The 17,185-nt window shown below is 54.7% G+C and overlaps 1 protein-coding gene across 3 annotated transcripts in view; it reads right to left on the bottom strand.

Moving 5' to 3' along the window:
* The window catches only part of SDK2 (sidekick cell adhesion molecule 2), a 261,648-nt gene extending 245,951 nt beyond the window's left edge, over positions 1-15,697 (bottom strand). For 2 of the 3 annotated variants that reach the window (XM_082604030.1, XM_082604031.1), the window contains exon 1: positions 15,266-15,696. In XM_082604030.1, coding sequence (XP_082460156.1) covers positions 15,266-15,329 — 64 coding nt within the window. In that variant the 5' untranslated portion in view covers positions 15,330-15,696. Of the gene's footprint in view, positions 1-15,265 lie in introns of all 3 variants that reach the window. The other variant, XM_082604032.1, reaches the window with a different exon arrangement.
* Between the last annotated feature and the right edge of the window lie 1,488 nt (positions 15,698-17,185).

Below are 17,185 nucleotides of genomic sequence, written 5' to 3'. Positions count from 1 at the left end.
GCTAGAGGAGGGGTCTGGGGAGGAAGACGACCCCCCCCCAAATGCACGTGCTAATCACACGTGTGGACACACAGAGACAACAGAGTCACTATGCTTTTGTTTCCTGCTCCCCTCCTGAAGCTTGCAGAGGTTCTATAGGCTGGTTGAGGCCAAAGAGTGCACGTGCGGCTGAGCGTAAGCACCCGGGGTGGGGGGCACGGCAGGAAGCACAATCTGACCTCACTGGTTAAGCCACCAGGAAGGTGGGCATTTGCTGCCCATAAGTGCTGCTCAGCAACGGAAGGGATGAAAACAAAGGCCCCAGGCAGGGTCTCATCAGTGTAACAGGTCAAGAAAGAGAAATGAAAGGGATCCAGGTTGGAAAAGTAGTTCACCTGTGCCTTTAGAGACAACCTGATCACCTGTGCAGAAAATCTGATGGAGTCTACAGAAAAGCTACTAGAACCGATCACTGAGCTGAGTCAAAATCCGCTGTGTGGGCTTCCCTGGTGGCGCAGTGGTTGAGAGTCTACCTGCTGATGCAGGGGACACGGGTTCGTGCCCTGGTCCGGGAAGATCCCACATGCCGCGGAGCGGCTGGGCCCGTGAGCCATGGCCGCTGAGCCTGCGCGTCCGGAGCCTGTGCTCCGCAACGGGAGAGGCCACAACAGTGAGAGGCCCGTGTACCGCAAAAGAAAAAAAAAATCCGCTGTGTTCCTATATCCTGCAGACAAACCACTGGAAGTCAAAATTTAAAAAAGCATTTACAGTGGCATCAAAAACCTGAAATATTTAGGGATAAATCTGACAAACGATGTACAAAACATATACTGTGAAACCCACAACATGTTGCTGAAAAGAAATCAAAGAACTAAAGAATGGGGTGATAGCCCATGTTCATGGGCCGGAGGACTCAATGCGGTCAGATATCGACACCCTTCAACTTGATCTGTATTATCAATGCAATTCAAAAGTCCCAGCAGGAATTTTTTTTGAATTAATTAATTAATTAATTTTTGGGGCTGTGTTGGGTCTTTGCTGCTGCGTGCGGGCTTTCTCTAGTTGTGGTGAGCGAGGGCTACTCTTCATTGCAGTGCACGGGCTTCTCACTGTGGTTGGCTTCTCTTGTTGCGGAGCACGGGCTCTTGGCACTCGGGCTTCGGTAGTTGTGGTGCACGGGCTTAGTTGCTACGCAGCATGTGGAATCTTCCCAGACCAGGGCTCGAACCCGTGTCCCCTGCATTGGCAGACAGATTCTTAACCACTGCACCACCAGGGAAGCCCCCCAGCAGGATTTCTAAAAATCCGATTCTAAAATTCATATGTAATATAAAGAAAAATATAAAATGCACATGGCAATGGAAAGGACCTAGAATAGCCAAAACAACTGTGAAAAAGAACAAAGTCAGAGAACTAACACTACCTGCTTTCAAGGCTTATTACAAAGCAACAGTAACCATGACAATGTGCTATCGGAATAAAGACAGACAAATGAATAAATGAAGCACAACGGTGTCCAGAGGTAGACCCACACCTATAGGGACAACTGATTTTCAACAAAGGTGAAGAGATAATTCAGTGGTGAAAAGAAAGTTTTCAAAAACTGAGGCTAGAACAACTGGATATCCATTGAAAAAAAAAAAAAAGAAGGAAAAGAAAAAGATCTATACACCAGCCAGAGAGGGGTGACCGAAGGCACAAGAAAACTTTTGGTGGTGATGAGTGTCATCAAGATTTTGGTGATGATTTAAGGTGTTATACGTGTGTCAAGAAAAATCAAGTTGTACCCTTTAAATAGGTACAGTTCGTTATGTCAAAACAAAAACAAAGCCCCCAAAGTTCCCTGAGGACGTTGGGGGCCGCTCCCATCCTAGAAGACCTCAGCTTCAAGGTCACCTCCTCCAGGAAGCCTCCGCTGGGGCAGGATTGATTCTCAGGTTACCCCTCTGCACCCCCCATCACCTGGTTCCCACCTGCACGAGCGTCCTTCACACAGTCCTCTACTACTGACCACATGCTTGATGCCCACACTTGACCATGAACAATTTGAGAGGCAGGACCTGCCTTAACCTGTGCTGGAGCCCAGGCCCTGTGTTTGGCACCCAGTAGGTGCTGAGAAAGCGCTCAAAGAGCAAAGAGAGGTTTTGTTATCCACTGACGCATTAGGGTTACCTTGGCGCTTCTAGAAAAACTGCTTCAGCCGGTGAGCACGTCACCCCCTGCCCTTCCCTTCCCAGGAAGGAGGCCTCTGGGCTGGGGTTTTTCTCTTTCCCTTTTAAGGAAGGACTTTGGGAGCAAGAGCTTCTGATGATGAGATAAGAAGAAGGAAGGGGAGGTGGTCCCCGCTTCCCACGTGCAACACGTATTTCACGGGTCCTGCTAACGGAGCTTCACCACCGTCCTCTGCGGCGGGGAACGGGCAGAGCCCATCGCGGCACAAGTGGCTCAGCATGGCCACCAGTGTGGCACCTCGGATTCTCAAACCTCTAGGCTCGTCTTTCTCAAAGTGTGGCCCCCGGACCAGTGGCAGCACATCACCTGGGAACCTGTTTAGACACTCACACTCCTGGGCCCCGCCCCCAGACCAGATGCTCTGGGGGCGGGGCCCAGGAATCTGCATCCTAGTGAGCCCTTCAGGGACCCGATGCAGGTTCAGTTGTGAGCCCCACCGCTCCGGGCCACCTTCTCACTTCCCGTAATGAGGCAGGTTACACCTGGGCTCCAAGAATGTGCTCCTGAGGCCCCAGATGCAGGGGTACCCCTCCTTCGTTCGGCCTCTCTTCAGTCCCCGGGTGTCCCAAGGCCTAGCACCATGAAGGGGCTGCTCCCTTGTCCCCATCTGTGTGTCAGCATCTCAGAGGCATGCCTTTGCTGCGGCTCGGACGCTTAGGCTGGGCTCAGCGGGTCCAGGGCCCCTGAGCTCTCACACAGCAGAGGCACAAGAGAAGCTGTAGTCAGAGGCCTGCTCCCCGCACCCTGGGGCTGGACATTCCAAGTTCCTGGAGAGACAATGGGTCCTAACATTGCAGGCGAGGTGGCAGGCAGGGGGGCGCAGACAATGGGCCTGTGTTTCTCCCCATGCCTTCCTGTGGCCGCTCTCAGCCAGGGCCCTGTGAGGGAGGCTGAACCATCAAAAGCACAGCGGTTCACCCAGCAGATCCCCACTGCCTCTGCCCAGGGTCCAGGCTGAGGCTGGGGCCCCCTCATCACACCCTCCCTCGCTCCCTGGGGTCGAACAATGTTCCTTTTTCCTGAAGGCTTCCAGCATCTTCTAGGCTCTTCAGCTGCTAAGGCCTCGGGAGAAAGCGGTTAAATGCCAACACCTCTCTCCTTCTCCCTGACGCCCTGGCCTCTGTCTTCCTGGGGCAGGGAGAATGGGCAGTGGACAGAGCTCTGCAGCCCCCCGGAGCCGCAGCCAGGGGCACCTCCTCTCGCCCTGGCTGATTTCTCTTCATTAATGCAATCACATAAACACTGACAGCAGCGTATTTATCACCGCCCTGACGACAACCATTTTTCACCCAGTGATGCACAGCCCGGTAATGAGCTTGGGGCAGAGCTAATGAGGAACTCCCCCCGGGGCCTCCTGGGCAGCTCCGGCCCCTCGATGGCCTGCCCGCCGACCTGGCCACCCCCTGCCTACCGCCGCTCCACCAGGGCAGGGAGACGGGGTTCCAAACTGGGAGGTCAAGGGCCACTGGGCCAAGCCTGCCGAGAGCTGCGCAAAGCCAGTGAGCATCCGCTCGAGTGGGGAGACTTCAAGGTTGACCGAGCAAGAAGGCGTGAGTGCTGGGCCCTGTCTCAGGGCAGGAGCACTGCCTCCAGTCCGGGGCAGAGAGGGACAAACAGCCGTGATAGGGAAGGCTGGCTGCCCCGGGGGAGCCTGGGAGGGCATGGATGCTCTGGGCTTTGCTTCCAGGAGCCCAAGAGCTTCAAGGGGATTCGGGAGGGGGTGGCTGAAGTTGATCTGGAACATTTAGTTAGTGCTGCAAGGGCCGGGCGTGGAGCTGCTGCTGGGATGCAGATTACACTAAGGCCCTGCTTTGCTAGAGGATGGGCTTCTGGTCACCTCGGCTCTCCTGGAAGCCACCGATGCGTGTCAGTGAGAAAGACCCCTGGGCGGTGGGCACAGTTATCATGAAGCCTAGTGCCTCTTACTAGGGAGAGTCTTCAGGCCCTCACTCAGTGCCCTGCCCCCAGCTCTTTTTCAGTCACAGCTACAGTGGTAGAGTTGATGATGTCTGATGCATTTGGTGGCTTGTCCAGTGCAGATTAAAAGGGGAAGGAGGGAGGGCCCAGGGAGAGGCCAGGAGACGGGCCCACTAATGGTATGGAAGCTAAGGGAATACCCAGCAAACACCAACCATCCAAGCAGCAGGGTTCTCCAGGGACCTAGGAGGCACCAGACCACTCCAGCGGATGGCCAGAGTGGCCCGGGGTCGGTTATATTTGGGACACAACTACTTTAGGAAGTGGATATGTAGATAAAACGTTACAGAAACATTTAAATACAAATGCTTGAAATATATATGTGTAAAGCATCTTAGAATCTCACAGATGATGTGACCCAAAAGATCACCTCATTCAAGTTTTTCAAAGCCAAGTTTTGCCCTCTATCCCGGGGGTTCAGGAAGCCAGGGGGCAGACATACCACATCTTCCAGCAACATCAATGGGCTTTAAAATCTCCTTTGTGTGTTAAAATAGAACTCAGGGAGACTGTGGAACGGAATGCAAAATTTCACGCATTAAATATTAAATAAAATAATAAATATTTTATTTTAATATTAAATATTTATATTTATATAATAGTATTATTTATTAAATATAATATTATATAATGTATTATATAATATTGTATATTATATACAATATATAATATATAATAATATATAATATAATATATATTATATAATTATATTATATATTATTATATAATATATTATATATATTATACTATATATTATATAATATATTATTATATATTATATAATATATATAATATATAATATATAATATAATATAATATTATAAATTATATATTATTATTTATAAAATATAATATTAAATATAAATATTTTAATAAAATTATTAAATATTCACGCATAAAATATTAAAAAGGAAAATGTTGTGAGGATGGCAGGCAGCTTCAGGCTGCATGGTCAGATCCCCCAGGGCACGTGTCCACCTCCTCCACTGCTAGAGCCCTTCTCGGAAGCGTTTGGAAATGCTGTACTTATGCACCCACCTTTTCCCACGGAGGACACGGGGGCCAAGAGGGACCCAGTGAGAATGGGTTGTGGCCTCTGAGGCCCACAAGCCTATTACCTTCTCTCTGATGTTACTATTACCCTACAGCACCTTGCTTTAAAGGGTTAACTTCATTAATGGTGAACAATAATTTATGGCTAATACCTCTCTCCTTGTGATGAAGGGTTATTATCTAAACTCAAGGAGTTTGTAATTAAAGAAATCAGTCACACACACGAAAAGATAATTCAGAATCAACAAGGCCAAGTGCCAAAGGAGACATCTAGACCACTGGCATCCCGACGGCTCGGAGGCATCTGGGAGGATGCGTTCCAGCCATGGGACCCAGGGGAGGATGGGAGGATGGGGTGCAGTGGGGAGGCAGGAGGGAAAGGCGCAGATGGCTTGTGGGGGGTGGGCAGTGAGCATGGTGGAGGATGAGAGTGGGGGGAGGGAGAGGTGAGATGGCAGCCGTGCGCAGGGCCAGACCGGGGAGGGCTTGGTGGTGGTACCCAGTGGGGGAAGCCATGAGGGTAAAGGCCTATCAGTGGGGTGGGGAGGGGGAGATGCAAGAGGGCTCAGCATTCAGATCCGACCGCTAAGACCCTGTGGGAGAGCAGACGGGGCATCTTGAAAGGGCTTTAGAGAGGGGAGAGGCCATTCCAGCCTACAGCCCGTGCCCTACCCCTGCACCCGCCCAAGCTGGGGTAGAGCCCGTGGTCCAATGAGACAGCTCCCAAATCCCCAAGCAGCATGGTCAGGCATTCCTGAATGTGGATGCCTTGACCAGACCAAAAGCAATGACCTAAGAGGCAGCTGACCTGCCCTCGTTGTCTCTTTCTTACAAGTCAAGGGACCTTGGCAAGTTTCTTCATGTTCTGAACTTCAATGCTAACAAGGTAAATAACAACACCTTCTGGCCAAAATCCTTCATAGGTTGGGGTGAAGAGAAACATGAGATGTCTGTGAATGCGACCCTCAGAAATTTGAGTTTTTAGGAAAGGGTCCAGTAAAAACATTCACCTCAAGGCCTGAACAGCTGATAATAACTTAATATGTGGGTTCTCAGTGATATATTTGCATTTTAAGCTGGAGGCAGGGAATGTCTCAACCAAATAAATAAATCCCTAATAATGGAAGTTTAGATGCTACTGGCAGGTCTGTGAAAGAGAAAGAGAGCAGCCGCATTTGGGGACAGGGCGTGTGACAAATTGTAGGCCCAAAGCTGACCTTGCTTCGCTGACACCAAGATGGCAATAATGACAAAGACGAACAGTTACTCAGTGTTTGCTATACACTGAGCTCTGTCCTGAGAGCTTAGCATATCTCATTAAATCTTGTCACAACCCTGTGAGGTGAGGACGACTGTTATCTCCATTTTACAGATGGAAAAACCGTGGCACAGATAGGCTATGTAACTGATCTAAGTTCATCCAAGCAGTAAATGACGGGTAACTGAATTCAGGGAGTCGTGTATGTTTCAGGCCCCTTAGAGGCCTGTTCTATCCCACCTGGACCCTCTGATGGCACACTCTGGATTGGCCCTCATAGTTCAAAGCAAGGAATGGAGCATCTGTACCAGATTCAGAGCTGGCTCACGTGATATGGGACAAGGCAGTCGTGCAGGCGCCATTGCTCAGACTTTACACAACACACCTCCCTCCCCATTTGCACATCTGCACCCCCGTGGAGGAGTCCACGTGTGGGGGGCCCGGGCTCCAGCAGGCCCTGGAGAGTCACCGTGTCCACCCCAGAAGCTGAACTCCCTGAATGAGCTGCATTACGGCCAATAATATTTCCTCCTTTCAGGATTAGCACATCATCAAAATTTCATCACCCCTCTGGGTCACTAATAGCATCCAAGTTTAATTGCTGCTTTTCTCCACCCCATTCAGCTTAGAAGACTCTGGAGCTCAGTCACTGGCCAGCCAGTCATGAACGCCCCAGGTGACCCTCAGGAGACTCCCCAGACATCTCCAGAGAGGGGACAGGGGAAAGCAGGAGAGGAGGCACGGGAGGAAGGGGTTCCCCTCCTGACCGCTCATGTTCTGCCGGCTTAAGGCCCACTGAGGACACAACTGGGGCAGAGGCAAGAACCAGGAGGGTCAGGAGGGGAAGGAGGAATTCCCAGGGCGACTTCCCAACTCCACTCCCGCCCCTGGGCCACACAGCACAACAGGCTGGGCATGTCTCATCAGGAAGATATCAGTGAAGGATGTGGTGCAGGTGCAGGGCAGCCCGGGGCAGTGGAAAGATGCCCCATAGAGCCCTGGGTTCAAATCCTGACTTCTTTTTTTTATTATTATTGGGGTACAGTTGTTTTACAATATTGTGTTAGTTTCTACTGTACAGCAGAGTGAAGTAGTGTTCCCTGTGCTATACAGCGGGTTCTCATTAGTTATCTATTTTATACATATTAGTGTATATATGTCAATCCCAATCTCCCAATTCATCCCACCCCCCTCCCTTCCCCCCTTGGTGTCCATACGTTTGTTCTCTATGTCTGTGTCTCTATTTCTGCCCTGTAAACCAGTTCATCTGTACCATTTTTCTGGATTCCACATGTATGTGTTAATATACGATATTTGTTTTTCTCTTTCTGACTTACTTCACTCTGTATGACATCTCTAGGTCCATCCACGTCTCTACAAATGACCCAGTTTCATTCCCTTTTATGGCTGAGTAATATTCCATTGTATATATGTACCACACCTTCTTTACCCATTTGTCTGTCGATGGACATTTACGTTGCTTCCATGACCTGGCTACTGTACAAATCCTGACTTCCTACCTGTGGGGCCTTGGGCAGGCAATGGCTCTGAGCCTCAGGTTACCCACACACTGGAGGTGAAGGAGGTCAGAGGCGGGTAACGACTGTAATGCACTTGACACAAAGAACTGGGTGGCAATTGTGAGCTGGCTTCCCCTCTTTAGATGCGTAGGATGGGGAGAGGAGGCCAAATCATTCTACACTGGGGAAGAAGCAAAAGAAACTGAAGCAAGAGGAAGATACGGGGGAAGTATGGAGAAAAGATAGCAGGGGGAAAAATCTGGAAACAAAATGCAACCTGAGGGCTTCCCTGGTGGCGCAGTGGTTGAGAGTCCGCCTGCCGATGCAGGGGACGCGGGTTCGTGCCCCGGTCCGGGAAGATCCCACATGCTGCAGAGCAGCTGGGCCCGTGAGCCATGGCCGATGAGCCTGCGCATCCGGAGCCTGTGCTCCGCAGCGGGAGAGGCCACAACAGTGAGAGGCCCGCGTACCACAAAAAAAAAAAAAAAAAAAAAGTGCAACCTGAGACCCAATCTTAAGACCCTTTGGCGGGGCAAATACAGAAGCACAAATATAGTTTCATTAGCTTATTAAGTGCTTCTGGTATGTCAGGCTCCATGCCGAGCGCTCTGCTTGTGTCATCTCATTTACTTCTCCTTGTATTACAAACAAGCCAACGGGGCTTGAGCATATAAGTGATGGAATGCAAAGTGGCAGAGATTAACCCAAACTGACAGAGCTGGAACCCAGGTCCTCCCAGTTCCAAGGCACTGGCCCTCCTACATGCCACTTCTCAACAGCTTAAGGAAAAAAAAAACCTCAAAAGGCAGGAAAGTAAGAGCACAGACAGGGAGGGGTATGCTTTAGGGATGGCCCTGTCTTGGGTGAAGTGATTCTCTGTATGAAATGCTCTTCTGCAGACCACAGTATCATCTCTGCAGTTATTAGGAATGCTCGACATCACCAGTGCGCGTCGAGATGCTCTTTTTCCAGCACACAGAAGACCGCACTTCCCAGCTCCCTTGCCTGGGAAGGACCACTGGGTGGGACCACGTGAACAGCTCTGGCCAATGGGCTGCCAGGGGAAGAGAGCCAAGCTAGAGTATTTAATTGTAAATGCATGTCTTCCCCTCTCACGTATTTCAAAAGGTGCCTCCACGCCTGGATGGGGGCATTACCTAAGCCCCCTACCAGTCCTCCCAATTTCCTCCCCATCGAAAGACGGAGCTCAGCTGATAGAGATTCAGCAAGGACCCAACTCAGAGGCCCTACTGCTAGAGGCAGCTTCACCTGCAGGGCCAGAAGTGGGAAAAGATGGGAATAGGGGCGAGGAAGTCTGAGCAAGGGCTCCTGGCTCAGCAAAAACACTATTCTGGATTGACACATAAACACTGCTATATTTAAAATGGATAACCAACGAGGACCTACTATATAGCACAGGGAACTCTACTCAATATTATCAATGTGTAACAACCTAAATGGGAAAAGAATTTGAAAAGGAATCGATACATGTATATGTAGAACTGAATCACTCTGCTGTACACCTGAAACTAACACAACATTGTTAATCAACTAGACTCCAATGTAAAATAAAAAGTTAAAACAAATAATCACTATTTCACGGAAGCCCAGGCTGGGGGGCAGGGCTCCCATCCCTGAGGGGCTTGGCTGCTCATCGCAGTGGAGGCTCCATGGCACGGGGCGTAGGTGATGCGCAGAGGGGCCCGTGAGAGTGCGTGAGCGGCTGGAGAGGAGCTGGAGAAGCAGGTAGAGACCAGAGGACAGAGGGCTTTATGCCGTAGGTAAGTGTTCATTCATTCACACATTCACTGATGTATTCTTCGTTCACTAATTCATATTCGTTGAGCTCCTTCTATCTGCCAGGCACTCTCCTAGCAGCTGGGGATACAGCAGGGGATAATATAAAGCCCCGCCCACATGAGAGAGACCAGCAATAAACAAGCCAATATATGTCAGATGCAGCTGAGGGCTGTGGAGAGAGGAAAGCAGGCTCAGGGGTGGGTGCTTGGAGATGCCACCGTTACAGGGTGTTTAGGGACGGATCAGGGACATCAGAGGAAAGGCCCGAATAACTTAGGATTGAGCTGTGCAGACATCTGGGAGGAGTGGGCACGGCTGCAGGGACCACAGGACCCTCCAGCGCCAGTTCAGAGGCCAGAGCACGGTGGTAAGTTCTAGGAACGCAAGGGCGGTCAGCGCGGTGGACAGCAGTGAGCGAAGGTGAGGCTGGAGAGGAGGATGTGTGTGGGGAGCGAGGGGTGGGGATTATGACACCCTTATACCTGGTGGCCCACACGTTATAAGCACTTAACACTTACTAAGGGCATTTTTAAAGTGATGGAGATAATCTCATTTAACATTACCAAAAAAAAAAAAATCCTACGAGGCAGATAACAAGACTTATTTTTAACTCCGTTTCCTCATTTTACAGATGAGGAAACTGAGCCTCAGCTCCGGGTGGCTCAGTGATAGAGGAAGGCCAGGACCAGGCTGGAAGCCATCTCCATTGCCATGCTGGTACCTCCAGTATCGGCAGGAGAGGGGCCTCAGTGGGGCTCCCGGGCTCAGGGAGGGGCTTTCTGGACCAGACACCTGGCTCGGGGAGTCTGCTGAGACACGCTGTGCAGCCCCTCCCTCCCCTCCCTCCAGGACCCTGAGCAGTCCCGGTGGGTCCCTGGCTCAGCATTACTCACTGGCCCCCGCCTTCTGTCCCCGGAGGACAGGAGTGGGTGGGAGGACGAGGAGTGGTGGGGTGAGTAGCGGGGATGTCTCAGCAACCCGGCTTGTTTTCCTTTCCGTTACAGGCAGTGGGGCTGCTGCTGGCCCATTTGTTGCTATTGGCATCCCAAGGCCCCAAATTTATGATGACTAATTCCCACCGCTTCAGGCAGCTCCAGGGCTGTCTGTGGCAACAACGTGCTCCAGGCGGGGCCAGGGTGGAAATCCCGCAGGCAGCACCCTAACACCCTGCATCAATTCCAACTCAGCTTCCTGACTCCCTGAGGGGCCAGGAGTCAGAGGGCACGGAGGGCAAGGTTCCAGCCAATCAGAGGACTCCTTCACCCACAGCCAAATCCTAGGATAACCAGCCACAGGGAGGTTCAGCAACATAAAGCACGACTGTCTAACAACCAGCCTGTTTTGTAAGGTAGTGAGCCCCCCATCGCCAGGGGTATGCAAGCAGAGACCACATGGCCACCTGTCGCAGGCTTGTAGGCAGGGGACAGCACTAGATGATTTTTCATGTTTCTTTCAAGTCAAATGTACTGATCATGTTAGTCCTCAGGACAGAGAACAAGCTCATTCTCTACCATCATTTAGCTTACAGCCCAATTGTGTCCTGTGGTACAAGATCGAGTGCATACCAATATGCAGTTTAACACATTATTTTAAGGTCAGCCGTTCAGGCACTGTTTAAACAGAAAACTGCTGTAAAGGACTTGGCCTCTTTCCCAGCCTCCCTTCCCTGATGGAACAAGGTTCCTGGCCCCTACTCTGGCCTTCCACCAGAGGACATAAAGGAAAGGCGGTCGATAAATATTTGCCAAACAATATACGAAAGAGAGAGTTTCTGAGGCAGGTATCAGGCTGCCAGCACGATTTGGTCTCTGGACGGGGGGTCCTGAGTCCGTCCACCCCAGGCAGGGGTGGTCTTCTGGGGCCAATACAAGCACCAAACAGTGTCACTCATCAATCCACAGTCAGAATGTTCCAGACTGCCCAGCTGAAGCCCAGGGGTGCACAGGGCGAGGGCGAGGGGTTTGCGGGGCCGAGAGCCACCTCTCTGGCCCTGGGAGAAGGGGAGGTAGGGAACAGGGACACCCCCGGGGCCACCCTCGCGTGGGGCGGGGGCTCTTGACACATACCAGCTGAGCCACAGGCAAGCAGGCCAGTCGGCCTTGTGGTAATGAGTATGAAGCCCTGATCAATAAGTTATTTTTTGCTGTCAGTAATTAATAATTACAGCTTAGCCACAGCATTAAACTTTCATCCCACTCCCTTGAGTGCTGTTTGGCTTTTATTGTGATTACCTCCCAGCAGTAGACTTTCTCCCTTTGGGGCCTTCGTGATCCTCCGGGGCTGGGCTTCCCAATCCCCGTTCACGGTTTTCCCACTGCCTGGTTCCCTCAGCTCAGACTCCCCTCTGTTCCTCCCCCAGGCACCGTTCACTTGAAAGAAGCTTCTGGACCAGCTGGCTGGGCTCTGCCGCCCTCCTTCCAGCCTCCCAGCCTCCGAGAGATGTCCACCAGCAGTGACCAAGCTTTGAGGTACGTGAAACATCTTGCGAGGTGCTTGTTAAAATGCAGACACCCTCCAATCCGAATGCCTGGGAGTCTGGATCGGGACCGCTGGAGGGCCACTTTGGGTCATGGTGATGCGGCCACAGAAGGAAGTCAGAGAAGGGTCTTGGGTGAGGAAAAGGCATTCAAGGCCTTTTCAGTGGGTGGCCAGGAACCACTCCTCATGGTCCCTTGGCTAATAGTGTACAAAGAATCATAATATCAACAAAAATAACAATTACCCTTTATTAAGCACCTTCTACGTGCCAGGCACTTGCTAGGCACCCCCTGAATACCTGGTATCCTCATATGTACTCTTTTTACAACACCCCTGCGCTTAGTTTGGGGAAAGAGTGGGAACCATGTGACACCACGTTTCAGGGGAAACGATCAAATGGTAGCTTTCAGTATAAACAGGTAGCATTGCCCAGGTTCTGCACCTGAAAAATACTAGGTTAAGTCTGGATAAATCCGGCAGCCAATGTGAGGTTTGTCCCAAGAGAGGAAGACTGCTTGGTCCCTCACTCTGTATCATCATTAGAGAACGGGGCTCATGGGCTCAGAAGTGACACACAGTGCCAGTGGCCCTAACCACCCCAAAGGGTTCATGGCATCGCCTCAAACTCAAAAGCAAAGCAAAAGGAGAAAAAAGCAAAGGAGAGACTCCACTCTCTAACCCCAAAGCAGATGAGAAACAACCCCCTGGAACCCCATGCTTGACCCTGTTTCCCCGACACACAATGCAGCAGTGCCCCCAGACCTGGGCCGAGACCAAGTTCCCATAATCCTCTGCATGGTTTGCCGCCCTGGAGACAAATGCAAGGAGAGTACCCGATGGATGCTGGAAAACACTCTCTGGGAGCCAGAGAACACAAACGCAGCAGCAGGGAACCTGGGCAGCCACACTCAAGCCCGCAGCAAACAAGAGAAGCGGGAGAGAGAGTGAATCAATCAAAGAGACCTTCGCCACTTCTGACAGGGCGAGCCCCTCCCTCTGGAAGCACAAGGACAGGAGGTGGCCTGGCCTGAACTTCAGCAGGACGGACGCGTGGAATCTTGGACTTCGGTGGATGGGACAGGTGTGGAGGTGGGACATGGAAACGACTTGCTGACCCAGAAAGAAGGACCTTCAGGTGCCCTGGGGACTCCTTACAAGCCTGGTTTTGGATGGGACAAGAACTAACGAGCCGCCTGCCCAGGGAAATCGTGGGGTTACTGGAGTTTGTGCAGTAATGAAGTTAGAAGCATCCAGATGGAGACGGACACCCCTCCGAGTCCTCCCAGTAGCCTGGCTTTCAGCTAGTAAACCCATGGACATCTCAGAACACATCTGCGAGGTGCCCCAGGCCTAACCTGTTCTTTTCTGCCAGCCTCACATTCCCCCTGAACCCTTAGAAGAAGGGCCCCGTCCCAGCAAGCCCACCCCAGCTGCAGATGGCCCTGGTTCCAGGGAGAGAGGGGCTTAGAACCCACCTGGTCCCAGTCCAGACTCCCGTCCCCAGATCACCCAGCAGCCTTCGGCAAGTCACCTAATGCCTCTAGACCTCAGTTTTCCCATCTGTTAAATGGCTACTAGAATAAGACGACCTCTGAAGTCCCTGCCTGCTGGAAGATTTTTTGATGATCATAAAAATAATAACTTTTATTACCTTACAGTTACAGGGCCCCGTTACAAAATTTCTAAGCGCTTTAACGCAAATTACGTTGTAAAATCCTCCCCTCAACCCTGTGAGTGAGAGCTGATTATTTTTATCTGTTTGATCTTGCCTCTCTGGGCTGCCTGACGCTGGGCTCACTGGAGTCCCTTCTTCCCTGCGACTCCGGGACTCCAGAGATGGGGTGGGGCCCTTTCGAGGCTGCAGCCTCCGCAGACCGGCGCCCCCTGGGTGGGTCCAGGCCCCCTCCCGAGCCTGGAAGAAGGAAGGCCAAGCCCTGGGAGTCCTGGAGCTCAGTCCAGGCTTCGTCTCCCGCCGCCCCCAGCAGGCGCCGCTCGGACACCGCTGGCACTGCTGTCTGGATCTGCGAACACCAAAGGCAAGGAGGCACGGGTGCAGCCGCCCTCCCCCGCTGGGACCTGCCCGAGGACTGGCGGTATGTCTGGGCATCCGCCCTCTGGAGGGGGGCAGGGCGGATCGATCACGCCTCCCCCTCCTTCCCAGCACTCCCACCCCAAACCCACCAGCCCTTCTCCACCCTGAGGCTGCGCCAGGCAGCTACAGGTCAGAGCGGCGGCGGCAGAGACACTGGAGCGGCCAGTGGAGCTGGAGGCAAAGGCGGGACGCTGAGTGTATCTGGGGGCGGGGGGAGGGGAGGGGAGTGGGCGCGAGAGGAGAGGGCCTCAGACATCGCCTCCGGCGAGCACCGCGAAGCACCCCCAGCCCCGGCGGCCGGCCAGGCAGCCAGGCGCGGGCTCCGAGACTTAGCCAGGCCCCGAGACTGCCCTCCCGGGGCGACCATCCAGGAACCCAGCGCTCTACTCCGGCTCCCTCCCGCCGCCCTCCCGCCCCACTGCCTCGCCCCGGGGCGGCCAGCGCGTGCCCGACAGGGCCTTGCCCTTCCCCGCGGACACCGAGCGGGGACCCAGGAGCCCGGCCTGAGGAGCAGGGTGCAGCCGGGCGCTGAGCCCGGCACGGAATGGCGCGCCCCTCCCACACCAGCCCGAGGGCACCCACAGCCCGGGTTGGGGGGTAGCGATCCCCCGACTCCTCTTAGGCTCCACGAGCGACGCCTCCCAGCACGGGCCCCCACCTTCCCTTATTCGGAACTCACAAGTCTCAGCAAGACCCCTCCAGCCCCCCAAAGAGAGCCCCCAAACTCGGGGAAAGGGGCCTGAAACTCCCGGGAGAGGGCTCTGCCCAGGCCAAGCCCGGGGTCTCGGAGGCGACCGTGAGGCCATCGAGCTCCCGCGCCCCTCCGCGCGCCCCTCCCGCGCCCCTTCCCCAGCCCCACTGGGGGTGGCACTGTACCTTGGGCTCCGGTCGCGCGGATCTGGTGCAGGGCCAGCAGAGTCCAGATCAGTAGTCCCCACATGGCAACCAGCCTTTTCTTCGTGGGGTTGGTCTTCCGAACAGTTTTATAATCCTGGTGAGGTCCCGTACCCCGTGGCTACGTCCCGGGAGGCTGTCTACGCGGCTCCGGCCCGGAGCGGTATCCGCCGGGGAGGGGAGACGCTGGCGACCCCAACCCTTCCTCCTCTTCTTTAGTACAAGTCCGATACCCGCGGCGCTCCGGGAAGGCGAGGGGCGAGCAAAGATTAGGAGGATGAAGCCGCTCTCGGTCTCGGGGCACCTCCCCGCTTAGCACCCCAACTCCGACTTCTCCCGGGCAAGGCGGCCTCGCCGATCTGACCGGGTCGCGGGCCGGGCTCCGGAATAAAGCGACAACTTCAGGAAACTTCCTCCCTTGGCCACGTTGCCCGCCCCCTCCCCGCCCCCTGCCCGCCCCCTGGTTGGGTGCTCCGCGCGGACGCAGTCACCGCCGATCCGGGCGCCGGGCCCCCGGGGCCGCGCGGGAGGCGAGCGCGGCGGCAGACGCGGGTGCGGGGCTTCTTTCAGGGGCGCCGGGTTCGGGAGGCGCGGTGAGCATAGCGGTCCGAATCTCCCTGGAGCTGAAGTTTTCTTCTCTCTAACTTTGCAGGCGGCATCTGGCGGGGCCGAACCACCTCTCTCGGCTCCACCGCCCCGGCGCCTAATCCGGGGACTCTTGGTCCCTCCTGGGGACGCCGGGCCCGGGCGCTCCCTCGGCTCCGCGTCCAGCGGGCTAGCAAACTTTGCGGGTCCCGCGGCCCGGCGCGCCGCCCCGCGAGCCCATGTCCGCTCTGGCTGCGGGGCGGCGGAGACGTCTGCTGGGCTCGGCGACCCGGGCTTTTCGCCGGCGCCCGGGCGCGGAGCCTCCTGCTGGCCCGAGGCTGGAGCCGGGCGGCTCTGCCCTTCGCCGCTCCCCGGCCGGAGCTCTCGGCGAGGCGCGCGGAGAGCCTGGCGGGCGGCCCCGGCTCCGGGGGCGCGGCGCCTCCTCGGACGCCCGGCGCGCGCCGACCTCCCGGGCAGGAGAAGCAGCGGCCGCCGCGCCCGCCCCAGCGCCTCGGCCGCGCCGCCGGCCGCCTCGGCCGCTCGCTCGCAGAACCCGCCGCCCTCGGCTTCCCGGGCTTGGCGTCCGGAGAGCCACTCCTGCCTGCGCCGAGCGGGAGCTGCGCGGGCCGCGTGAGCCGGGGACGAGCGCGGCGGAGGCGGAGGCGGAGACGCGGCGAGGGGGGCCGAGCGCTACCCCGTGGCCGCGACTGAAGAGCAGCCTGCGCCCGGGGAGGGGTGGGGGGCGGACGGCGGCGGCGTCCCTGAGCCAGGCCCGGGAGCGAGCCCCGTGGAAACACGAGCCGTTTGCGCGGCCGCGGGCGCCCAGCCTCTCCGGGATCCGCGGGAGAGCAGCAGTGCCAACCTCGAACCTGGCCGGGGCGGGATGCGCCCAGAGCCCCTCGGCTCTCTCAGCCAGCCTTCCCTTCCGGCCTCGGCCCCGCACCGCGCTCTCAAAGGCCTCATCGGACCTCTCTCCCCGGGTGTCGGGAACCCCGACACCCTTCCCGGACGTTGAGTAATAGGGGTGGGGGGTACTGGAAAGAGGGGTTCAGGCAACTGGTTGATTCCAGTTTCCCTTCCCAGGTCAGACTTTCAAAAGAACCGCTCAGGGCGGAGAGCAAGACAAAGGAGAGGCCTGGGACTTACAGACGGCTGAGAAAGTGAAGTTGGTGCCAAGGCATGTGCATTCTTTGTTTCTTCTTTTTTTTTTTTTTCCTTTTGAGCTCTGCTTGCAAAGCGTAGAAGAATGGGAAATTAGCGAGGAAGCTATAAAAAGGAAGCTCGGAGGCTTCCTTGCTTGTGGACCACAGGAGTTAG

Source organism: Mesoplodon mirus (genome assembly GCF_964341445.2).
Source record: "Mesoplodon mirus genome assembly, chromosome: 18".
Classification (NCBI taxonomy): domain Eukaryota; kingdom Metazoa; phylum Chordata; class Mammalia; order Artiodactyla; family Ziphiidae; genus Mesoplodon; species Mesoplodon mirus.
The sequence above is the reverse complement of the archived record's forward strand: the minus strand, read 5'-3'. Positions and strand labels throughout refer to the sequence as shown.